A 25,317-nucleotide genomic window follows, 5' to 3' on the forward strand; every position below is an offset into this window, starting at 1 on the left:
TCTCTTTGCTGCTAACAGCCCACGCTGGGTCACGGGTGTCAAAGCTTGAGATGGAAATACCCTTCCCCTCCAGTGTTTGTGGCAAATGACTGGCAGTTCCATCTCTCTCTGTGGCTGACCTTGAAAGTGAATATTGGTTGTGATGTGATGGAGACAACTTCAAAATGAATCATGAATGATTGTAAAATATGACTTTTCCCCTTTTTGAATAAAAATGTAATCTGAAACATTACTATGGTAAAAATCTGAGGGCATTGGCCTGTACTATGCAGCACTGTAGCGTGTGATCATCAAACACAGGAAATGAAACATAAGTAATTAACATTTCTTTGAGGGTAAGTCATCAGTAGAGCGGGAACATATGAAGAAAAACAAAGACAGAAATACTTAAGAGTATATAATTTCAGAGGCAATTTAGACTTTAGAAACAGGCTCACATCAATAAACACAGAAACCACAGGAGATGAGGTGCCCGTATGTTCAGCAATAACCTCTGTTACGATGATAACTCAGAGTTGAGTCAGTATTAGTTTCCTGCATTTAGCTGGATGTGTTATGGATGCTGCAGCAAGTCAAAGCCCAGAAAGTGAAACCAGATGTAGGCTGAATTCCACTGAATACTAACTTGTTTATCAAATAAAAGTGAAGTTTGAAGGTAAGTTATAGAATGAATGTTGCATTGTAGTAAATAATACTAATCTAAAATACAGATAGGATCAGACACTTCAGTAAACATGTGATCAAAAGACCTCTAAAGTCTCTGTAGACACAAAACAGTTTGAGTTGAACAGCTGTATGATGTCATGTCGTTTAGTAAAGAAAAACTGTGTGCATTTATCATTTTTTCAGACACTATTTCTGTGTTTGGAAGTGGAAAATCCAAACTGTAATTAGACATACTTGTCTGTCAACCTTCAAAATAAAATTCTATGGTACAGCACCACATAAAAGATGCTGCAGAGTTTCAACACTAGAATTCCTGTGGCGATGATTGTGATACTGTGATACATGTGCTGTGGGCTTTTTTGTGGTATTCTGTGATTTGCTGGCCTTTTTAGGACCATTTACTATAAAACACTTGGGGGGTTCTGCAGAACTGTGTGGTTCAGTTTCTTATTGTGCAATAGGGAGTAATCATGTTTCCCATTTGTTTTATAACAAAACATCTCATGACATAGTAGAGAAAGTGGAGATTTGGATCTGGATTGGTTTGTTTTTGAGTAATTATGTCATAAGTTGTAACTCCAAGAGACTACTTTACACTTTGGATTATTTGTTTGGTTATTGGTCTGAAATATGTTACTGTCTCAAGCCTGGTCTTCATGAACAACTGACTCTGACTGCACCTGCATGTCCTGTCACTTCACTTTACACATCCATGACTTTCCCTTCATCACTTTTCTTTGGCGTCGATTCCATTTTCTAAAAAACTTCTCCAGCCCCCTTTATGGCTTCAGGCCAGGAACACCACATTCCCTGTTGTGTCAGTCTTCTCTAATCTCACTCTGCTTGGACAGCTCATTAGCATCTGTCAGCGCGCCCAAAACTGAAAACGACCCGGGAGAGCCGAGGTGATGTCTGAGCAGAAAGAAACGAATGGAGGGTTGATAATGTTGCAGGGGTGTTTTGACGACAGAGGCGAAAGTTGGAGGGGACTTTAGTCATTACTTCAGCGTTTAGAGACCTGTGTGGAAACATTAAGGATCCCATTATCAAGTCTGGCTCATACCATCATAAAAGAACTTCATATTGTCTTCTATGTTTCCTTTTTCACCCATCTTGTTTTAATCAGAGGTCAGTGCTATCATCACATCACAAAAGTGTGGGAATCACAGCTACTCCAGCCAACCCAAAATTCTCCCCAGATTCATAACAGTCCCAGCCCCAATTTGCCCAGACAGGACCACTGTCCTGTGGGCATTATACATACAGAGTGAAATCATAACAAACCTCTTCCTCACTGGATCCCACCACATGACTTCATTTTTGGGTGTGGGAATACTGGCGTTCAATCAAAACACCCTTCTCATGACCTCAGTCTGGATAGATCTTCCTCTTCGATACCACATGTAGGGGATGACTTCATATGTGGGGAGGAAGGCGCCTGTCAAACAAATGTGCTTTGTTTTTTAAGTTTTTCTTTGCTCTGATTCATTTGGTGTCACAGACAAAGACAAAAAAGTCTTAAAAAAAGGACTATGAGGTAGTAAAGCAGGACAGCTCTCTAGGTGAGCTGCCTAAAAACATCAATGAAAAAATAGCAGGTGAAGTAAAAGAATGTATGTGTCTCTGTCTGTGCATTCATATCTGCTGAACTGTGTTTTTATTTTTTTTAACAAAATATTGCATCAGAACCACACCCACTTAATCATTCAAATGAGATCAGTATTGCAACACATCAGAGCAGACACTAAGGGGAGTGAATGTGTGATCATCTGACATAATTCCTCAGTGAGTTTGTCTGTCTGTTAGGTATATCCATCTTTTGGTTTGCTTTGGGTTCCACCTAGAGATAAATACATTCACCAGGCATTTCCCTCTGATGACCAGACAAGACACTGACTTTCAGTGCAATCTGTTGTGCACTTTATCAAGGTCTGAGTAAGGTCAGGACACCTGCATCCTTTAGGATTTATGTTGGACCTGGAATGGGTTAACCCACAAATAAATGGGTATTTGAACTAAGTTTAGGTGTGTTTACTTTATACTACAACCCTGCCCACCCTAACTCAACAGTGCTCTGGCAGCCAAAGTTAACTGTCCCCATTGATGCAGAACACAATTACTGTACCTCAGATTTAGCTGCCTTAAATTAGATTGTTTTCTAAAAGCTATGCCAACAAGTCAGTGAAGCTGCCAAAGTCCCGGAGAATTTGGCCACACTCAGCCCTCCCAAGTCAGCAATTGGCGGTTCCCTGGACCACTGTTAGGGCTTGGGTGGCTGCTGTCACTGGACTTTCCCAGCATGAGAGAATGGCATAGCATAGTTCAGCTGTCACCAAGGGTCAGCGGGAAGAGTTAGCTCTCTAAGTGGCCAGCCAAAACATCTAGCATTCAGCTAGCCTCAGCTGCTAATAGTGCCCGTGCTGGCAAAGATTGTGAGTTAAATATAGAAGTATACTTTTAGCTTCTGTGACTCTAGACAGAAAGAGAGACAATGCAGCGTGTCGTTGAGTGAGAAGATCTGGCCCTGTGACAATGGACATCACACCACACCTCTGCCTTTCTGCTCACTGAGCAACGACCTCTTTTAACCGCTGAGAGGGAATAGAAAAGTGTCCTCTCTCAGCCCCCCTCTCCCTTTTTATTTTCACACACTCACCAACTGGCTTCTTGAAGGGATGGGAGAGAAAGAGAGGTGTGTGTTAGATGGCCTGCAATGTGGAAGAGAAGTGGATAGGCTGTGGAAGTGAGAGAGGGAGGGAGAGAGAGGGAAAAGGGGGAAGTTACAGTGTGCTGCTATTGCTCTCCACCATTCCCATCTTGACCTGGAGAGAGAGAGAGAGAGAGAGAGAGTAGAGCTTGAGATGGCTCTTGGCACCACTCAGTAACAGTCACCACAAGTGGACCACACAACACAAGCCAGAGGATATAAGTGGACACTTTATTCTTTCTGGTGATTTTTTTTTCTAGGATTACCTGGTCTCACTAATTGCTCAAAACTGGGGACATCACAGCAGCAGGTGAGTAAACCTTCCTTTCTTTATGATGAACGATATCCTGCTTTATCCTTGCTGAAGACACTCATGTGTTTGTGAAAGGGAACAGCTTATCAGCTATTCCGCTCTCAAACTAAAATACATGAGATACAGGCTGCTCAGCTGTGGTCAAGTTTATGAAGCCAGTAAAGAAATCCACTCTCTTGGCTTGGCTTTTGAGCTGTGGTCAGAACACATTATGAATGGAACAACTATGCTCCACAGTATGTAATTAATTCAAGTAATATGGATTTTGCATTAATTACTCTGTGAGAAGACAAGTGACCACTCTTTGCTGTTACTCTGCTGATACAGCTTTAGCATTGTGACAGCATACACAGAAAAAAAGTTATGAATCAAACATTTTTCAGTTACATTTCTGTATGAATAAAGCATTTACTGTGAAGAATTATGTGCTGTGCAAGAGAAGCCTGAGTACAAAGACACACTTGTGACCTTTGCCCTCAACCTCTCCCACACCTCTGCAGCACCATGTACAGTAGCTCTATCTATTTCACTGCAAGCACACACCGCTGCTTAACATTTAGAGGCTTGCGCCTTGATGAGCTGCAGCAGCATGACATCTTTCGTCTCACATATTTATGGACTGCAGTGATGCCAAAATGAATTCCATTTCATCTACATGAGGTCATCGGCATTAGGAGGAGACACAGGGCTCCTGCCTGTCGCTGTCTGTATCCATCACCTTGTCACAGTAAACTGGGAAGAAAATGTGAAATGTATCTCAGTCCAAATAAGTCAAACTAGTGCAGGTGCAGACATATGCTGCTGTCAAAGATCCGTTCCCTTAGTGTCCAGGGGCTCTGTGCAACCTCACCCTTCCTGCATCCCACCCTCTACAGCTAATGTGGCCTCAGTAATATCACTGACTCAAGACAAAGGGAGCTGGTGCAGAGATATTGCTCATTAACATATCTGTGCTTGCTTCAGTTTTAGCTAAACTTGCTCATGTCCTGTACTGTGTATAAAGTTCAATCAGCCAAATGACTATTCTAAAAAGAGCATTTATCAGCCTTAGCTTGTAAATGAATCAGTCTTACTGTAAATCAATAATGTGGTCCCTGTTTAAACTCAAACCAAGCTGGCTAGGCTTGGTCATTTGCCAAAGAAGCATTGATTTGAGATGCACTAAATGTGTCACAGGCTTACCTCATGACATTATTAGAGCCCTGTGTCACCCGCGTCGTCGCTCATGCAGAAGGTGAAATAGTTTAGCAGTGAGATGTAGTGTTAGATAGTATATTTGCTTTTGTGTGTTTGCTAATTCATTTGTGGACATGTCTGCATGCATGAACTCCTGCTCACGCAATATGGCAGGAGGTGGAGCTTGCCACTGCCACTAGGCCAGTCGGTGTCTTCCCTATAGGTCTGGAGGGCCTCGACAACAGCTGTCACTGACACATGCGCAGCTCCAGTCGTATAAGGGCCTCTGGTCATGAATTCCAAAAATGCAGTTTGGATGTTTCACAGAACAGTGGCACTTATAACTCATGTCCTCTTCGTTTAAAAATAAGTCTCTAAACTCCATAGCAACCCAAGATCTTCTTGAGATCATTTGATATGTAGCGTGCAGAAAGGCACCCATGCTATAAACAGTAGACCGGTCAATTAGCTCATGACTGTTAATAATATTAGAACTAGTGAGGTCATATATTGAGTTCAGATGCAGTGTCAAAGGAGCTAACTTTTTTCATCTCATTTTTTGCATCTTGTTTGATTTAGGAAACCTTTTAGATCTAGCAGAATAAAAAAACACTAAACTTCTGATCTACTCCACATTTATTGAAGGGAAATGACACAATGATTGATCTCCAGGTGGATGCGTAATGTGTGTGCAGTGATGACGTCACATAAGCCACCAAAAGACCCCATCTGTCCAATGATGTTAATGATTTGGAGAATGTCCTGTACGCCAGTGTATTTACTGAAAGAATGACCGGTTGGCCCTCTGACACTGATTGTCACAAACAAAAGCACCACAGACTATAACCACACTTTCTCTTCCACCCTCCATATTATGCTTTATTTCTGACCCATCTGAAACAATGCATTTTGTCTCGCTCTCTAAAAGGTAAAAAAACAAACAATTATACCAAAAGAAAACAACATAAGATTTGAATTGGTAGTGGTTTGGACATTTACTATTGTGTGGTTAGTTAGGGATTACATTATCATTCCAGGACCTCCAAAGCACCATACAATGTAGTTGACAGCTTCATTTGACACTTAATGTTCTGGCCTCTAGGGGGCAGAAGAAGTCCAAGGCAAGCTGGCATTTAATTCCACATTAAAAAATTTAATTTAAGGTTTACTCGACCAATTTTTTTTTTGTCTCAACCATCTCATAGGTTTTTGTCTTTATTCACTGGCTAGGAGCTAACTTTATTGGCAATTAAGCGCTGATCTGTCACTTTCTAGTTTTGTACAAGCTTTTATTTTAAAATGATTGCTGGACATAGACGAATGAGGTAAAATGTTGACATTTTATGAAGTGAAAGCTTAAAATGTAAACAGAAAAGATAGATGATAATTTTTTTGTGGTAAGAAATGTCATTATTACTTCGATAGGCAACATAATATCATAGGACTGAGAGCAACAGAATCACATTTATTGGTGAGATTTCAGACAAATGGCTAACCCGATGACACTGTATTACATTTGAGTGCGCTTCATCCATATGTTGTCCTGCTGTTTCTATTCATAGAACAGTTTGAACTTGATCTCTTCCTTGATCTCCATGCTGTACACATGATAGCCAGTCATTTTGCTGGTGTAGAAAAATCTACCGCTTGATTAGTTAGTATAAGTTTACAGATGCTCTCTCTGGACTGAATAAAATGCTGTTGCTATGGGAATTGCTTCTAAAATGTGAGAGTACAGCTTTTAGCTCTTAAGAATAATTTATGTGTTCATGTTTCCCATTTTGTGTATTAAACTAATCATGACAGATGGATATATGAGTCATGTTCCAGCAGCTGCAGCAATCTGTATTCTTGCTCACACTGTTCAGGTTGTGTAAGTGAATGTATCAAAGTCTCATATGCACAGTGGTGTTTAAAATGAAGGACCCAAATTAGCATGTTTCAGATTGTACAGGGTTGCTATTGCTCCTGTAGACTTACATTTAAACTGGTTTAAGACAGAAAGAGAAAGTACATATTTAACAAAACATAACCAGCACACGATAAATATGTCATATTTTATGAGTGACAGAATCAGTGCTGAAGCAAAAAGAGAGTGTGTTTATGCTCATAGAAAATAGCATGAACAGAACTACATCCCTCTTAGTTTGCTCATTAGTGAAACCTTAACTGCTGAAACTACAGTCACCTTCAGTGAGAGGATCAGGTTAATGTCACATCAGGAAAATACTACAAGATGAAACCCATCACCTATGCTGACATTTTGCCCTAGTATGGCAAGCCAACGATAGTTAGAGTTATTGTCGCTATCAGGTATTAATAGAAGTCATCATTACAGTACTCTGACAGGTCAATTTAATATTCCAAATTATAGCAAAGCATTGAATGTTGTGATTGTGTATACATGTCTAAGTCTGTCGCTATCTGAACTGTCATCTTTTTGGCCAACAGTGTCTTTATGTCCCTAGAACATGACTGTTATGTAAAATTTGACCCCAGAGGTCAATGACCGTCTAAGCTGGAAGGCACTGTCCGCTGAACTGACCGCAGCTTTGAACCCTGCCTGCTTGCAAAACTTTCAATATCACATGGATTGACCTTTAGCTTCAAATCTCATCCACAGCCACACTTTTGATTAGAATTCCCATATCTTGGCAGGCTGGTATGTTTTTCTTGTCAGGACAGAAGAGCTCCTCATGTGTACCACATTTTATCAGTGTCTCCTAGCAGGACTCGTTGCCAAGAGCTTGCATGCAAAGAACATTTTCTTACTCCTTGTTTGGTCACATTGGGTTTGTGGTGTGAATACATCAAAACACACTTCAGTCAAACAACGCATTTTTTCTATGGCACATTGCTGCATTATTTGCAGCTGCTCTTCTCATCCCACATCTTTTGCAAATGAATTTAGGCTGCAGATTTTTTACACAAGTGCATCACATCATTGTTCACCAGTGATATACGAGATGCGAAGTAAGGACCCAGATTATGGTCAGAATCATGCTGCAGCAAGAGTGCTCTCACATACAAGATAATGCATTACAAGCTGTGCTGATGTAAGACTGTAATTCGATGTCATTTTAATTTGATTTTGAACACATAAGTTGTAAGAGCAATCAATGACATCCAGCTTATAGAAACAAAAGTTGTTGCATGTTCTACTACAGCACCTTGTTATAATCTATAGCAAACATCATGTAATCTGGCATGCTCTAAAATGTGGTATGTTCAAGAGATAAAAGTCATATAATGTACATCCACACTGGCCACTGACAACATTTTGTAGCCCCCTTTTTTACCTTTGGAATGGAGGCACGTGATTTAGTGGCACCTAAAAATACTCATATATGTGACAGCTGGAAGTGCCTAAAACTCTACAGGATAGATTTGGGGTTTCACTTTATATTTAGGCTCAGGCCTTGTCTAGGGTTTTGTTGGGTTTTAGACTTGTCTTTTGTAGTACTGGCATCCAGTACTTCAATCTGATGGAGGCAATCAGTTGTGCTGATGGTTTACATGCCACACGTCTTGGGTGAGCTGACATAGACCTTAGACTAACAATTTATTGTCTGCCAGCTCTCTTTTATTTTCCATAAGGACAACTGGGAATGTTGCATGCCATACTGGAACGCAGGCCACGTGACTCAGGAATCCCCATTTGTTTCTTTGGGACCAGTCAAGGTGAATCAAACAGCAAATGTTTGTCATCAATAGGCTTTGATGACAAAGAGGCATTGATAATAAAGTTTTGGCAAACTATATCTTGTCATCAGCAGATACTGTGAAATTGCTATGATTACATTTGCCACCTTTTTATATTCCAACTGTCAAGAAAATAATTGTTCAGTTTTAGTAAACTGGAAATTACAACTGGCTAATGAGAAAGTGCTTCTCATTCTGCATTTTGGTACATTTCAGTACAGTAATAGTCTTGTATTTTTGATTTCAACTGGTTTCCACTCTGAGGAGGTTGATTTTGTCCAAGGTGAGAAAGTTCCAAAGAACATTTAAAAGTAAAGATGAACACAGTGATGCATTTAGCTAAGTAGAGGTGACCAAATTTGTCAGTCTATTCGGGGTCTTATTGTACAGTGCATGAATATTAGTTATAAACACACTGCCCATGCTTGCTCTCTTGAATGTTAGTGACCCTGCAAAATGAGACCAGCTGCTAGAGTAGCTTCTGTTGATCTTCATGGCATCGGACCAAAAATTAAAAATAAACCGCCAAGTTCCTAACTCAGTGTCACACATTTTGTCGCTTGTACTTAGGATATCTGCCAGAGTAATTTACACTACTGTACTGTACACATGTTTCATCACAGTCACGCTCCAGTAGTGGCTGTTTTAATGCCATCCACCTTTGGGCATCATTCAATCTCCCTGGCACTGCTTGAATGGTGGAATGAACACTGTAAGGACTTATGCTGTACTATAACTCACAGCATGCACAGCGACAGTGAGCTCACAACTGAAACTAATAGTTATGGACAGGAAAGAAGGCACTGCAATTAATCACCAGTTGAGGACAAGATCTCATTGGAGCCAACGTGCACTCCCTGAACTCTCAGACTAAGATAAAGAAAAGTGTTGGTTTGTCAGATCTTTACCCCCCATTTGAACTGAGGGAGGCAGTTACTATTATCTTATACTCTTTCCAGTCTTGTGCCTTGGTCTTTTTCCTGGAAATAGGTAGGATTCAAAGACATAGGTTTCAAGCATCATTAGGCTCCACTGCAGTTTTAACTTTACAGACCACTATTGAAGAGGGAGATAAACATTTTTTCTTCATGTGAACCAAACACACTTTGTTTTAAATCCCTAAACAGTTGCATGCAATGCGCATTAGAGAAAATTCATGACGGTTTGGCAAGCTGATTTTGGATGTCTCAAGTCATGATTCAAAGGTCAGGGTGCTCTGACATCACCAGGGTCCTACAGAGGGGAATTTGAGTAATGTGGGCGTTTTTCTGTTTGTAATTAAAGTGATGCTGATCTCATATCTGAAATCAATCATCAAGAGTGCATTTTCTCATCGTCTCAAGGCTGTTTTCAGAGAGCCTGAATGCACACACACACACACACACTTGCCTAATAAAATGTAAAAACGTGTCTCCATGTTGTAAGTGATAGTATCATTCATTTTACTTAAAAATAGCTGATTACTCTATATTATAATGTTAAACACCATGCAAATAAGTTGGAGGGCATGCATCTGTACAGTACATGCTATAGTGTGCATACTACATCATGCTATATACATGTAACAAAATTCATTTTAGAGCCTGCTGTCAATTGTTTTATTTTCAGGATCCTGATAAAATGTTGGCCTCAGACCTTTGTTGTAGAGTACCCATGAGCACCACAAATGTGCTCCCAGATGATCAACAATAAACATGAGATACACAACCTTTGTGAGCACAGAATATCAGGAATGCACACACCCCCACACAAGACACAAGCACACTCTATTCCAGTTTAGGGTTAACACAGGACAATGTCAGCCATTTTTAATAAGTGATTGTGTGAGTAGGCATGTATGTGGAGAAAAGTGGGTCAGTCAGGCTGTGAATGAGAAGCTACAATAAAAAACTAGTCATAAAACTCACTGTAAACTGTGGCCAGGCCATGCAAAAACACAAGCTGCTTTCATTTCAAACTACAACAAAAAATGATGGCATGCCAAGGAAAGTGACATAAGAGAACCAGTGCTAATACACACACGATTAAAACTAGTTTCTTATGTCCCTGTTGCAGGTAAGATGAGGTCCAAAAGCAGCAGGGTGGAGAGCCCAGCCAATGGGGTTCTTGGAGTTCCACAGGGTGACCATGACATCAGCCAAGAACAGGAAGTGGGTCTACCCGTGAAGAGCCTGAAGGCCAAAGTTCAGCAGAAAGAAGGTGAGAATAAGGTGGAGGTGGAGGTGATCTCAGACAAAGACAAACTGCTGCTGGATACCACTGAGGCCGGAGACAAAAGCAGTGTCATCATGGATCTGCCCAAAGAGGATCTCCTAAAACTGTTGGGAATCATGGAAGGAGAGATTCAGGTAGGGTGCATAAAGTTTCCTAAAGGGACAAGGGCAATGACCGAGGGGAAGAAAACATTTGAGAAAAGCATTGTGGATAAACAAAAGTCTTTTTGAATAGAAAGTGTGTATGCTTACTTTGGACTGAGCTACACTACAATTTTTGCACAATAGCTCTATCTTGTGGTTGAAAATGGCACTTTAACATACCAAAGAAAAAAAACATTCTATTTTGAAAGATCTGGAATGTAGAATTATGATCCAAGACACACTAGATCCAGATATATTTTTAAAAATACACTCCTCAGTGGCATTTCTCACATTTGCATTAACTTTTTCTCTTTGAGCCATGAAATTCTGTGTCATGTGTTTCTTTAGGCCAGAGAAGATTTTATCTGCATGTTAAAGTCCAAACAGACTTCCCAGGAGGCCCTTGAGTCACGGTACGGCTCGGCAGCCCCTGGCTCGGTCCTCCAGGCCCTGCAGAGAGACGACTTCATCACTGGCACCAAGTCGCACAACCACAGCGTCTACCAAAAGCCTATGGTCGAGGTCAGTCAGAAGAATGTTTGAATTGTCAGCAGCTTCTCTCAGAGATGAAGAACTTATTGTCAAGATTTTCTAGGACACCATTGTATTTAAAATAGCTGATGTACTACTGTGGCATATTTCATGTGGTTGTTTCTGGTGTCTTTGGCCTTAGCTGGAGCGGTTGCAGGAAAAACACAAGGAGACGTACGGGCGCATGCTGGGTCAGTTGCTGCTGGCGGAAAAGTGCCACCGTCGCACCGTCCACGAGCTGGACACAGAGAAACGCAAACATGCCGACTACATGAACAAGAGCGATGACTTTACCAACCTCCTGGAGCAGGAGAGAGAAAGGTGAGGTGCAGAGAAGAATGCAGAAGCTGGGAAGTCCATGAGAAAAATGTGTTACTCTAGTGTTGACATACATTTTCATCATAGCTTGAGATCAGTGATAGCATAAGACCTATCAATAAAATAGTGCAAATGGGAACAGGTGACAAGAACAACATGTGGCAGAAGAAGGAATCTATGAAAAAACTGTGGCAACAAAATTTGAGAATGTGTGAAAAATAACCTCATCAAGCAGTGAGGCATGAGCAAGGAGAGCGAGGTGTTGATTACTAAAGTGATGGACTTACATATTTTTGTTCGACAGAAGGGGCACAAGCGAAAATTGTGTGTCTTTCCTTGTCAAACAGTGAGTCAGAGTGGAAACGGTGGGTGAGGAAAGGGTCAGGCTCTTCCAGTGGGGGGGGGGGGGGGAGCAAAAATAAAAAGAATTACAGAAGGACAAATCTCCCATGACATCATCTGTAAAATGAAGTCATTGCTAAGGTTGCGACCTGCCTTTTGGTCAACGGGAGACAAGGGATGAGGGGCTGGGTGGAGAAACAACATCAGAGGGGGGGATGGTTACATCATGTGTGTGTAGGGGGGCCTCACAGAGATCAAACAGGCTTGCTTGTGAGAGTGTAGAAGTGCAGTGAATGTGAATGAGAAAGGAGGCCCTACTAATTATAAGTACTCACAGATAAATGATTTTAATTGGCTGTTACTTGTTGGAGAATGTATTCTGTTGCAATTCCCATAACACATCACCCTCCATTCTCGCACAATAACCCTGAGAAGCTGGGATATGTTGTAAATACACTCAACAGATGGCAATTGCTTAGTGTATAAGTTGCAGTATAGGCACCAATTCCTAAAGTAAAAGTTATGTTAGATGTTTGCCAATATTGTGAGGCTTTGTACTATGAGGACATGGTGGATTTTTGCTTTTTGATGTGGCTATTAAAAAACGGGAACAACCAAAACTAGTAAGTGTAAGTGTCACTTTAAAGAACACAGACAAAACATAACCAACTCCTTTACTTCTACTTGGTCTCATGCATGAACGTGTTGACCTCCTTCTAATGCCAGGTAATTTCCAGCAAGTTCCTTGGCTGGTGCACAGGTCGGCCTCTGTCACCTCAAGGAGAGAGGGATGGGCACTGCTAGTTCTTACTCTGTCAGCACCTGCAGGGTCTAGATTCCTGTATCTGTGCCCTAAAAGGACATGAAACAGACATACACAGTTGCAGGAAGAAACACATAGCTGAACCATGAAAGGACATATGACTTGCGAAATAACTTTTCTTTCTTGGAGCACCTACACAAAATCTGTCTTTCTTTCACGCCAAACACGGTGAGATGTCAGCGTGTCATCATCTCATCATTATGATCTCATCATTATGATCTCCTCCAGCCATCTGGGTCAGAGTGAAGAGAGAAAAATTAAAGGTCTTATGCTAAACATCAGGAAGAATGCAGAAGGCACAGAGGACTGGTAGCCATCAGCCATTAACAACAACAATTTATACATCTTCAAGTTAAAATATTTACGTGGCATGGTGGAATGTGCACAGATAGATGGAAGAATTTGCTCCAAGTCCTGAAGGAAGTTTCAAAGAGTGTAAAGGCATGCACACTCTTTGAATCATGTTAACATACAGCAATATGTAAACATCTTACGGTTGCCTTCAAATAGCCAGATGTCTGCTACACCGAGTGCACCACATTATCAACAGTAACTCTCTGTAATGCTTTTTTCTCTGTCAAGAGTTCATTACTGTACAACACAGTGTTTTAACAACTTTTTGGCAGCTCTTATCTGCATCAATCCTCAGCCTTCTGATGCAGAGGGACTGCAGTGCCTCTGAGAAAATTCCCCAAGAAACATGGGATATAATATTGTTGCAAAAAACAAATTAGATGCTTATACTAAACCTTTGTATCAGCTCAAGAAATTTATACCCATACAAATGTTAATATGCACTTAATAATAGGACTACCTTTTAATGAATATCCCTCTTGACAGCTTTATCTTCATTTGTAGATAAACATTTATTTTTGCCTACCAATGCCTGACAGATTGTACACAGTTATTTCTTACTAACATTTTGCTTCTTACATGACTTAATAGTCAGTGTCAAATACCACTGACATCATGACTTTGACCTTTGCATGAAAGTAACTTTAGAGTGCCAATTTCCAGGGAGTCAGTAATATCTAACTGCCTATGGCTCCTTTGTAGAGTAGCCAGTCATTATACAACCCCTTGGCAATAGAGGCTCTGTCTCAGTACAAACATGCAAACTTGATATTCTTTGTTACATGGTTAAACATTCTGCAATCATTTCCAAAACTCACTCAAAAAGAGTGCTTCCTAAATGTATTTTCACATTGTATCCTCCCAGATCTTCTTCATCTCTGAGGAGACATTCAATTCATCCATATCTGGTTTCCTCATCATATGTAGACCTAGCAGAGAACCCCATTTAAGTCCAGTTTCCCCTCCGGTGAAACTACTGCAGACATTCTCTCCTCTCTCTCCCTGTACCAGTGAGATTATGGCTTTCAATCTGCAGAGACAATTTCCTACTTTGGAAAATTGAGCTGTAATTCAATTTGGTGCAAACTTGCACTGATCCTGAGTTTGTCTGAGAACATGTTAATATTTACTCATTCTTTGTTGTACATTTGTAAACGTTCTGATAAAAGATAAAGCCAAGATACAGTTCCAAAGTTTTATAAAAACTGAGGGGAGTTTTGCACTCCAGGGTCCCACCCCCTTCACAGTATTCAAAGCAGAGCAGCACACACTCTCATAGACATTGGCATCTTTTGCGGATGAGGTGACATCACTCACCAGAGGCACGGAAAGGCTCCACTGTATTTATTCACCTTTCAATGTGATAACATGCTTGGAATGTGACAGCAGAAGATCTGTGAGAGAGCAGGTCCTCTCTAATGCATGCACATCGAATGCATTCTCAGTGGATTTTGTATAATGGCAAACAAAATGTGTGCTGCTTCTAGAGCATCTATAGTGGGTAAGTTTGAATTTTATGAGCTTGTATAAAACAGTCTTCCTTGTTGTGCTAGTGCCTATAGTCAAATTGGGTTTATTTTGCAATGCAAAAATGTCCAGGATGAATATTGTATTAGTATGACCCGGGGAGTGTGTGTGAGGAGAAGATGTATTCAAAGGGCTTGCATGCATTCTGTTGGAGCTGGAGATGAGAATGGGCATGAGCAGCATAAAAAGAAGCTGAGAGAAAAGACGACCACTTGGTGAGGGGTGTTATTTAAACTTTCACTAGCAGTTTGTGTTTATAGTCTCTATGCCTTCAACAGAGCTGAAAATAGCAGGAGTGTTTGGAAGTTGTAGAGTGTAATTTGTTGCCAGTTTCTCTTGTGATCACATTGCTTGTTCAGTGTATTGTAGCAATATATATGGCAAAATGTGCTGCAGAGTCAGTTGTTTTAGCTTACCAGACAATTAGATAAGACTTCTTTAAGGAACATATCTTTTTTCCTTTTGATTTAATGAACAAACTATTAGGGGTGTGTTACCATACACGAAGAAAAAGGGGTATCCGGGATTTGGTAGGTTTGATCACATTTCTTTCTGTGTTAAAAAGGTAAACATGAAAACTTAACTGAGTGCCCTGCCTTTGTTTGTTTGTTTCTCTCACACATTTAGGCTGAAGAGGTTGCTTGAGAACGAGAAAGCCTATCAGGTAAAAAAGGAGAAGGAGCACTCCAAACGTCTGGCCAAAGTGCGAGAAGAGCTGGTGAAACTGAAGTCCTTTGCGCTGATGTTGGTCAATGAGCGCCAGCAGCACCTAGAGCAAATGGACCAACAGACTCAGCGGGTCCAGGAGCTCAACCAGCAGTTACAGCAGCGGGAACAGACTCTGAATGAAGCCAGGGAGTGTGCAGAAGAGGATGGCCAAAGAGTACAAAACCTGGAGGCTGAGCTTAAAGAAAAATCTGGAAAGCTTACCCAACAACATGAAGAAATGACCGCCAAGCTGGCAAGTCAGGAGCTCCATAACCGTCAACTAAATGCTAAAATACTGGGGCTCACACATACAGTGGAAGAGTTAGAGGAAAGCAACAGGGCCTTGAGGAAATCTGAGGAGGAACTGCAGGAGCTAAGGGAGAAGATCGGCAAAGGAGAGTGTGGCAACTCCAGCCTGATTGCTGAGCTGGAGAACTTACGAAAGTGGGTGCTTGAAATGGAAGGAAAAGATGAAGAGATTAACAAGGCAGAAAATCAGTGTAAAGAGCTAAGGAAGAGGCTGCAAGAGGAGGATAACAGGAGTAAAGACCTCAGGGTGGAAGTGGAGAAGCTCCAAAAACGAATGATGGAATTAGAAAAACTTGAGGATGCATTCAGTGTTAGCAAAGCTGAGTGTGCACAGTTAGACAGTGCTCTAGAAAAGGAGAGGGGCCTTACCAAAGAGCTTTCAGATGAAGTTGTGGCTCTCAAGATTCGAATGAAAGAGCTTGAGTCTTCTGAACTCAAGTTGGAGAAGTCTGAGCTGAGCCTTAAGGATGACCTCAGTAAGCTTAAATCATTAACAGTTGCTTTGATGGATGAAAGAAAGGCCCTGATAGAAACAATAAAATCAGAGGAGAAGAAAAAGGATGATTTAAGCGAAATGGTCAAAATTGAGCAGGGTAAGGTCATGGAAGTCACAGAGAAACTCATAGAAGAAAGCAAAAAGCTCTTAAAGTTAAAAACTGAGATGGAAACCAAAGTAGAAACTTTAACCACTGAAAAAGGGGAACTTAGTGCTAAGCTAGCCTATGAAATAGATAAAACCAAGGATCTTAATACTAGGGTCAGCCAAATGAAAAAGCGGTTAGATGGGTTTGAGCAAGCAGAAAAATCTATGAAGAATTCTGTGAAATGTGAACTGGGAAGAATTTCTGACTCTATCAGAAGAGAGGACAACAAAGTTAGAGAGCTGACATTTGAAATTGAACACCTTAAAAACCGTCTGCAACAACTTGAAGTGGTAGAGGGAGATTTGATCAAGACAGAGGATCAGTATGAAATGTTGGAGAAAAGGTTCATGACGGAACAGGACAAAGCCAATATTCTCTCCCAGCAGGTGGAGGAAATGAGAAATCAGATAGCACGGAACAAAGCTATTGAGAAAGGAGAGGAAGAAAGCCAGGAAGAAGACCTCCGACAACGATGCAAGAGAGAGGAGGCCAAAAACAGGGAACTGCAAGCTGATGTTGTAGCTCTCAAGGAGAAGATCCATGAATTGATGCATAAAGAAGATCAGCTTTCTCAACTCCAGGTGGACTACACTGTCCTACAGCAAAAGTTTTTGGAAGAAGAGGAGAAAGCCAAGAACATGGGCACTGAAGTTTTCCACCTCACCAAGGAATTGGAGATGGCAAAACGTCACAGTCGAGCACTACGACCCAGCCTAAATGGGAGGAGAATGGTAGACATAGCAATGACATCCACTGGAGTACAGACAGAAGCATCATCCACTGGACTAGGAGAGGAAGATACCCCAGCTGTGTTCATTAGGAAGTCTGTTCAAGAAGAGAATCACATAATGAGCAATCTCAGACAGAAGTGCCTGAAAAAGCCCACGGAGAAGAGCAGCACTGTTGAGCGTAGTCCTTCATCCAGCAGCGACTTAAGTAACAAGAGATCCTGGATTCCCTGGATGAGGAAAAAAGACAGTACACCTCATGAGACCAACTTGGAAAAACCGCTGCATATCAATGGAGATCATTTGTCTTCTGAACTGACCGTGCCCCAAAAGCAAGGGCAGCCTTTACACATCCGAGTAACACCAGATCACCAAAAAAACCTGGCCACCCTTGAAATTAGTAGCCCAGCTACTGAGGATGTTTTCTCTAGTTCAGTTCCTCTCAGCCCCAACCCATCTCAACCTAAATCTAGAATTACAATCATTCCTACCTACTCTGCTCCGACCCACCACAGAAAGTCTCCTGCTAAACCTCATGGACCTGAAAGGGCTAAATCTCCAGTCACCATCACCACTATATCCAGAGCCAAGTCTCCAGAAGGCAGCCGAGCCTCCTCTGTTACCTCAGGAAGGCCTTTGTCCCCGGTTTCTATTATGACAGTGCACACTTCTGTAGTGCCTGAATCCTCTGCCTCCCCAGAGCCCCAGGAAATGACCATGGGCCGAGCTGTGTTCAAGGTTACCCCTGAAAAGCAGATGGTCCCAATGCCTGTGCGAAAGGGCCACAACAATGCGAGCATCATCACAACCACTGATGATAACAAGATCCATATTCATCTAGGCAACAACATCACCCCAAAGATGGTAGTCAGGCCAGCAGCTGCTACAACAGAGAGCAAAGAAATGACCTTATCAACTGGGACAGTTTTGCGATCACCCCGCCAAATCACTGCCACTACTACCAGGACTACACAGAGTAAAGTGATGAGCAGTATTACAATTTCCCCTGTCACATCCCCCACCTCCAAACCAGCACAAAGCATGGTAAGTAATATTCCAAAATCTAGTTCATTTAAATTGGATTCAGTTCTTCTGTTATTTAGGATTTATGGCTTTGAAGCACATTTTAACAACTGCAGAATTACCCTAAGTTGCATCAAGTATTCTCTTCACTGACTTGATTTAAGAAAAAAAAAAGGGGGGGGGGTGATTTAATTTCATTTCACACTGCAAGAAATGGGAGATGAAGCAACACTGTGTTGGTGTTTCAGTGGACCTTATAATATGCTCTTTGTGGATCAGATGGGTAGCGTGACAGAAATGGCCCTGTGGGTAGGCCTCAGCAGAGCTAATGATGTGGCAGTCTGCCACAATGCTACAGTCATGCTGTAATTTATAGTTGTTACACAGTGTTTACATTCACAAACAGCCATGCATAGCTCAGTGCCCTCTGGCTGACACACAAAATCTTGCACCAGTAACAGTACCCTGAAACCCAGTCAAGTGCTTGAAATGAAAGAGTAAAAAAATATTCACATTTTACATTAGCACAGTTCCTGTAGTATATTTTGTTTAAAAATTATATTGTTTAAAATGTTGAATTTCTGTAATAGAAACTGAAATATTGACTGAGAAACTATTTTCTTTCCCTAAACAGACCGGGCATGATACCCAGTCACCTCGCTCAGGGCTGACCCGCATCCCAATGTCCAAGAGCCTGAAGACAGGAAAGGCTGTGCTGGGAACCCTGGGGATCCCAAGTGGAGTGAAGCTTGAGTCAAGGACTGAGAGTCAATCTATGAGAATAGAAGTTAAAAAATCGACTGTGAATAGCAACACTATACAAAATGGAGGAAAAGCCTGATTGACATAATACCAGCCATATATCTATACGGTGCTTGAGAAAGAGTAAATATAAAACTCCCATGTCCTATTCAACTCAGCTCAACATAACATGGTACAGAGGTATTTCTTTTTATAAATAAATAAGCCAATCATTTTTACTTTTTGTAAAATCTTTTCTATCTTTTCTTCATGCATTTCTGCCAAGCATACCCTTTGTTTTACAGTGTGTATTATGATGGGCATTTGGGTTAAATATTTTATCAGACTGTGCTGCTACTAATAGCTTCTGGCTTTGAGTGGTTATCTCACAAATAAGATGTTTGATATGTTTTATAAGGACATATTATAGGTCAAAATACTAGCCTTGATGTAAATGTTCTGCTCTTTTGTTCTGTAAAGGATTTGTACTGAAAAAATACAAAATAAATATAATATCAAAAGGAAGTGTTAAGTGTTAAAATATGAAATGCGGAAAATTGTGTTTAGCTATGCAAACAGGTCTGATTTATTGAACATATTTATACATATTTAAGTCATTGCACGATACTAGTAATAATGCAATCTAAGCCCTTTCCGCATTGGTCAACTGTTTCTCGCACAGACGTTCACGTGAAGTATCAGCTGTTTGTCCGGCCGGAACTGGCCATGTGTTCCTGATGATGTAACTACTACGTTTCATTGTCCTATTGGCTCAGAAGCTTCCGGCTTCTTCTTCTCGGACTCGCTCAGCGACACAAATGTAATCAATACTATAATGAGTATATGTTCGGGTTAGATTCAGGCTTGATTTCGCTCTAAAGACAGTTTCACCCTCGTTTTAACGATTTGTGGCGCCACCGCCGCGTCGGATTAACGGAGAACACTCCGCTGTAAACTAAAGTGGATTATTTTGCTTGGAGCCGATCGCAGCCATGATGGCGTCTAGCTACAACGCTAAGGAAGAGGACGGACACCCACCGAGCGGCTCTAGTCACGGCGGTGCAGGGGCTGTGAAAAGTAAAAAGCCGGACAACACAGCGTTTAAGCAGCAGAGACTGCCTGCCTGGCAGCCGATCCTGACCGCGGGCACCGTGCTGCCTGCTTTCTTCGTTATCGGGCTCATCTTTATCCCCATTGGTATCGGCTTGTATGTCACATCAAACAACATCAAAGAATTCGAGGTACAGTAACAGTAATGTCTGCCTGTCCCTTTACTAACGCTTGCTAACTTTAAAGCCAGTGCCGGCCAGGTTTGTCTAGGCGTTTCTACACTGTCCGCTTCCAATACGGAGACTGAACCACCGCAAGTGTAAACCTGTTGAAATAGGAACTTCAGGGCCTGACTAAGTTCTTCAATAATTAAAATATCAGTAGCTTTCACTTATTATCAGCGCTGGTAACAATGGACAGGCACGATGAGCTTAGCTAGCTAACACCAGTGTACTAATTAATTTGTTACTTATATTAAATACTAATTATATTTATGTTATTATTATTATAAATAATGTTTAATTTGTAGTACTACTTAGTAGGAAATATTACGTTTTAAGATCGGTATAACAGTCCTTAAGTAACAGTGACTTTCTTTATTAAACCATCTTTTCTACACAATTGATTCATATTAACTATAGGTTAACCAGCAGATAGTTTTTGTTTGTTCCTCATCTGACCACCATTATTGTGTAGCATCAGTACCTAAATCCTGTAATGTCACTATTAACTGTTTATTATGGCTCTTGAATTATATTACCTGATGCTGCAATATATTGTGTATCTTTGTGTAATTACAATACACATCAGGTGTCATAATATTTTGGTGGTACACATTGCATATTAATAAGACAGAACATTAATTAAATGTCCTATTGCAATCATAAAAAGTATTGATCTGGTATTAATCATCATCAGCTCTCAAAAACTGTTTCAACAAGGTCTGACTGTGACATAATATGACAAAAACAGGATGTATTAGCCAGGAAGTTGAAGTAGGACAAAAATTGATTTCAGTTTGCTAAATAAAGAGGCTACAAAGTGTATGTGCATACAAAAACACTGTATTTCAGCAACATGTATTTAGTTCTGGCTTTTGGTTTTCAGGTTGATTACACTGGCGTGGATATCGACAGACCATGTTACAGCTGTGCCATGAACTTCAGCTGGAACAGCACCACACCATGTCTCTGCTCGGTGGAATTCACATTGCAGCAGCCATTTGAGGTGAGCTCAGGTTCTGCACCAGTTTACAGTAATGTGGACCCAATGAATAATACATGCCTTCATCTCCAACACTGACAGTGCAGTGTAAGGGGAAAAAGCTGCCCTCCTGACATTGATTGTCCATTAAGATCTATTTAGAGTGCAAAGAAAGGAACACTCAAGGCTTTGTTTAGAGCAATTTGCTATAGAATATTGACTAGAATATGCAGGCCAAGTATCTTTAAAAAGATTTGTATTGAGAACTTACAAAACGCCTCAGCAGTTTTCAGACTAGATAAGCTGGTCCTACAGGATACAGCCTAATATTTAGCTACAGCCTCATCCAGACCTCTTCTCTGAAGACATAAAAAGCTACATGATACACATGACCCTAACAAATGATGTTATGCGTATGGTAACCTGAGCTATAGAAAGAACCAATGACTTCAAAATCATTTTGTATACACAAATCTTTCAAAATGAAGACTTTCTGCACTGTAGCGCTGAGATAAAAAGTCCACAGATTAGCTTTCTACCCCTTAAAGCTGGATCCATACTCCGCGAGAACAGAGAACTCCCTTCCCCCTGCCGACGTTACGCCCACAAAATGAAGTCATTTTACCGCCAATTGTGCACATGGCCCGGGCAGAACTTTTTCACTCAAGGCTGTGAGTCAACCATGCTGTGATTGGTCGAAATTTTTTGTGGGCGTGATGAATGTGGAGAAGCGCAAGAGCTTCTTCAGGTGCAGAACACACAGACAGAAGGAGGAAGTACAACGACGATGGATAGTTTAGATGAGCAGCTGGCAAACAGCTCCTGGAAGGAGAAACACGGCGCACAGAGCAGAGTGTCTGTCCAAAAGGTGGCGATAAAAATTAATCCCAGTATTGATCACGGCGTTACAGTGGCTCGACGCACATTAAACACCGTGAGACCTGATGTATTATTGCAGACAGTCATCCACACGTTCACAGAACTCACACAGACCAGAGGTCTGCTACAGTCAGCTACACTGATCTTCTATCTATTGTCATGCTGTACGCCCTAATATAACACAATTTCCTTTCTTACAGAGCAATGTCTTTATGTACTATGGCTTATCCAACTTCTACCAGAACCACAGACGCTATGTGAAGTCTAGAGATGACAGCCAGTTGAATGGTGACCGGTCATCTTTGACGGTATGACCTTGCTGCAGCTTAACATCAAACACAGAAACAAATAAATGCTGCTTGTTCCAGATTGACACTTTGCTTTTTACAGAACCCCAGCAAGGAATGTGAGCCGTACCGTACAAGTGATGGACTGCCAATTGCTCCATGTGGGGCCATAGCCAATAGCCTTTTCAATGGTGGGTTGTGATCACCAAAAAGCTACAAAACATCGGTTTGTAGACGTTCAACTCCAATTGTTCTCTGTTTCAGACACGTTGGAGCTGTATCATATTGATTCCAATGGCACCAGAAATGCAATACCTCTGGTAAAGAAGGGGATTGCATGGTGGACAGACAAGCATGTCAAGTTCAGGAATCCTGGTGGGAACAACAACCTTACTGCAGCTTTCCACGGTGAGGTTTTGGAAATTGCACAGAGTATCGTTTAGACATGTAAGTACATAACTAGCAGATGCTAGCTTGGTTTTATGTTTCATTATCATTTTTAGGCACTGCTAAGCCGGTCAACTGGAGGAAACCAGTTTATGAGTTGGACCCACTGGATAATGACAACAATGGCTTTATCAACGAGGACTTCATCGTGTGGATGCGCACAGCTGCGCTGCCCACCTTTCGGAAGCTGTATCGCATCATCCAGAAGAAGTCTAGCACTACACCAACTCTACCCAGCGGCAGATACGTCTTGGACATCACTTACAGTATCCTTTGCATTCTGGCTATTGTAGACAGAAAACGAGATGTATGCTATTCACAGGGACTAAGTCAGAATCTCAAATGTCTTTTACACTTATTTATACTTCATTCATAGTTTTTGCATTTTGATGTGGAGGTTCTGTCAGTAAAGGTGACTTTTCTTTAACTGCCTGTAATCAGATTACCCTGTGCTCAGCTTTGATGGTCGCAAGCGAATGATCCTGAGCACCATCTCCTGGATGGGAGGGAAGAACCCTTTCTTGGGCATTGCTTACATCACTGTGGGATCCATTTGTTTCTTTCTAGGTGTTGTTCTGCTCATCATCCACCATAAATATGACACTCGCAACAACAGTGCAGATATTCCAAGCTAAACAGTTCTTGTGTTACATTTTTCAGTCTGCATGCTTGAGTGACCCTGTTGGGTCTGTTCTGGACTGCTTGATCTTAGCTTGAATACACTGTAAAAGTCTGTTGTGTGGTTATGTGGGGGCAGTAGTGTGTTAAGTGTTTCATCAGATCTGTGTTCCTCTAAGGCATATCTGTGTGTCTATGCGCATATACAGTAGCTACAGGCTGTTAAGAATGTCTGTCCTGTCTACAGATGTTTTATCATTATTTATCTATACATTATAAAAGTACCCGTTTTATTTTAGCATTGCTTTGCAAATTTGCTTAACACTTGAAGGATGTATGTATTTTAATGCAAGTTTTTGTCCATATTATATACTGTAATACGTCCTGCTGATGAATGTACCATAACGTTTTCATGACATACCTCTATAGTTTTTGAGATTATCATGCATATAGAATTGGATAATCATTGCTTGTGTGCCCTAAAATTTGGTAAGTATTGACAAAGAAGTATTTAATCCTTGGAGATTGACAGTTATATTTATGACAACCAGTACCGTACCAGTAAGTGTGATGACCCACAATCTACAGCCTATTGACAGAATGTGTCAATAGGTTTTCTTCTTTAATTACAATATGATGGTTATGGGTTGACCTAACATTACACCACTATATCCAACATTTCTGTACCACTACCTAGTGTTTTTGAGGCAGTGTTGCTGGATGGTCAAAGCACAGTTTTCATTTTTTTAAGTTTGACCTGGGTGTTAAAACAATATTGTATTCTTCAATGTTGACCAAATAATATGCACTTTAAAAGTGTCACATTTACTTGTTTCCCCATGTTTCAGTTCGTCTTTGGTTACACAGTTGATTTATGTTTCCTGGGGTTTTATAAGGGTTATAGGATCTAAATAAAGAACTTGGTCAATCTGTTGGTGTAATTTCTAAAGTTATTGTATATACTGTAATAACTACCAAAACAATACAAGAACTTATTTTTGTGAATGTTGTCCATGAGATGTAGCCGTCATGACATCACCCGTAGGTTTTGAATTTTTACTATTCTAGTTGCTCTCACGTCTCTTATATTCATAATCAGAATGTGAGATTGGAGCTGACTGACAAGGCCAGGCCAGGTACCTTAATGCACTGTATGTTCAGTGCTCTATTATAACGTAGTAGTAGTCCTTTGGGAATAATGGCAGATGTCCGTCAGTGCTGCTGAGTGTGAGCAAAACAAAGGCACAGTTTATAATTCTGCTGCATGAACACACCAATGTTTCTTTCGAGCATTTCGGCTTGGAGTAGATTTCTACTAGTGTCAATATAATATGATTCTGAACACAATGGCTCCTACTGATAGCTTTATACATTACACTAAGCTTTTTAAAGAAAAGATGGCAAAAGTTAAGATGGTTTAGAATATAAAAAATAAACGAAGTCAAAACTGCCTGCAGTTACATCAGGATTGGGATTTCTAGGTTTATTAAATATAGATAGCCTAGTTAATCTACTCCGTTTGTAAGCAGAAAATCAACACTTTGGTTTTCATAGTGGGTTTTCAGTCCCATTCAGAAAAATTTGTCAAGGTCATCTTTTTGAAGTAAAATGTCTAAATAGGCAATAAAATGACTGCTGCATGAAGTTTGTTTTTCTTAAAATTATGATAATATTTTTGAGACAATATTGCATTGAAAAAAGTGTTCATAATTTATGCACACTTGTATGTGGTAATGATAGCCCTGACATCTTTAAAACACAGCAAATAACAGCGTAAAGATTTGCAAATGCATTTTTTGTTTTAACCTAAAATAAATTTCACTTTCACACCACAAAAACACTGCATTGCAGCGCATCCTTCAAG

General features: G+C 40.8%; 2 protein-coding genes across 3 annotated transcripts; both read left to right on the forward strand.

Annotated features, from left to right (window-relative positions):
• Positions 1-580: 580 nt before the first annotated feature.
• Positions 581-19,283, forward strand: LOC114427275 (filamin-A-interacting protein 1-like). Of its 2 annotated transcripts, XM_028395223.1 has the most exons (7): positions 581-655; positions 3,634-3,683; positions 10,620-10,912; positions 11,270-11,443; positions 11,595-11,773; positions 15,444-18,249; positions 18,863-19,283. In XM_028395223.1, exons 3-7 carry the CDS (start codon positions 10,625-10,627, stop codon positions 19,067-19,069), a joined length of 3,654 nt encoding a protein of 1,217 aa, XP_028251024.1. In that variant the 5' UTR covers positions 581-655; positions 3,634-3,683; positions 10,620-10,624; the 3' UTR covers positions 19,070-19,283. The 2 variants fall into 2 exon arrangements, with proteins under 2 accessions (XP_028251024.1, XP_028251023.1); XM_028395222.1 differs by lacking the exon at positions 581-655 and having other exon boundaries at positions 3,494-3,683.
• Positions 19,284-19,716: 433 nt separating this feature from the next.
• LOC114427295 (cell cycle control protein 50A-like) lies at positions 19,717-24,275 on the forward strand. The gene is made up of 7 exons (XM_028395261.1): positions 19,717-20,210; positions 21,127-21,246; positions 22,302-22,409; positions 22,492-22,579; positions 22,653-22,796; positions 22,892-23,101; positions 23,277-24,275. The coding sequence occupies exons 1-7, from the start codon at positions 19,962-19,964 to the stop codon at positions 23,468-23,470; spliced, it is 1,113 nt and encodes a 370-aa protein (XP_028251062.1). The 5' UTR covers positions 19,717-19,961; the 3' UTR covers positions 23,471-24,275.
• Positions 24,276-25,317: the final 1,042 nt, after the last annotated feature.

Source organism: Parambassis ranga, chromosome 22 (assembly GCF_900634625.1).
Source record: "Parambassis ranga chromosome 22, fParRan2.1, whole genome shotgun sequence".
NCBI lineage: Eukaryota > Metazoa > Chordata > Actinopteri > Ambassidae > Parambassis > Parambassis ranga.

What these genes read in the sequence shown, in the direction of transcription:
- LOC114427275 (XM_028395223.1), top strand. Translation starts at nt 10,625, where the DNA reads ATGAGGTCCAAAAGCAGCAGGGTGGAGAGCCCAGCCAATGGGGTTCTT. An exon ending in TCATGGAAGGAGAGATTCAG is followed by an intron (nt 10,913 to 11,269) that starts GTAGGGTGCATA and finishes GTGTTTCTTTAG; the next exon opens with GCCAGAGAAGATTTTATCTG. An exon ending in CTGGAGCAGGAGAGAGAAAG is followed by an intron (nt 11,774 to 15,443) that starts GTGAGGTGCAGA and finishes TCACACATTTAG; the next exon opens with GCTGAAGAGGTTGCTTGAGA.
- LOC114427295 (XM_028395261.1), top strand. Translation starts at nt 19,962, where the DNA reads ATGATGGCGTCTAGCTACAACGCTAAGGAAGAGGACGGACACCCACCG. An exon ending in CCTTACTGCAGCTTTCCACG is followed by an intron (nt 22,797 to 22,891) that starts GTGAGGTTTTGG and finishes TATCATTTTTAG; the next exon opens with GCACTGCTAAGCCGGTCAAC. An exon ending in CGTCTTGGACATCACTTACA is followed by an intron (nt 23,102 to 23,276) that starts GTATCCTTTGCA and finishes GCCTGTAATCAG; the next exon opens with ATTACCCTGTGCTCAGCTTT.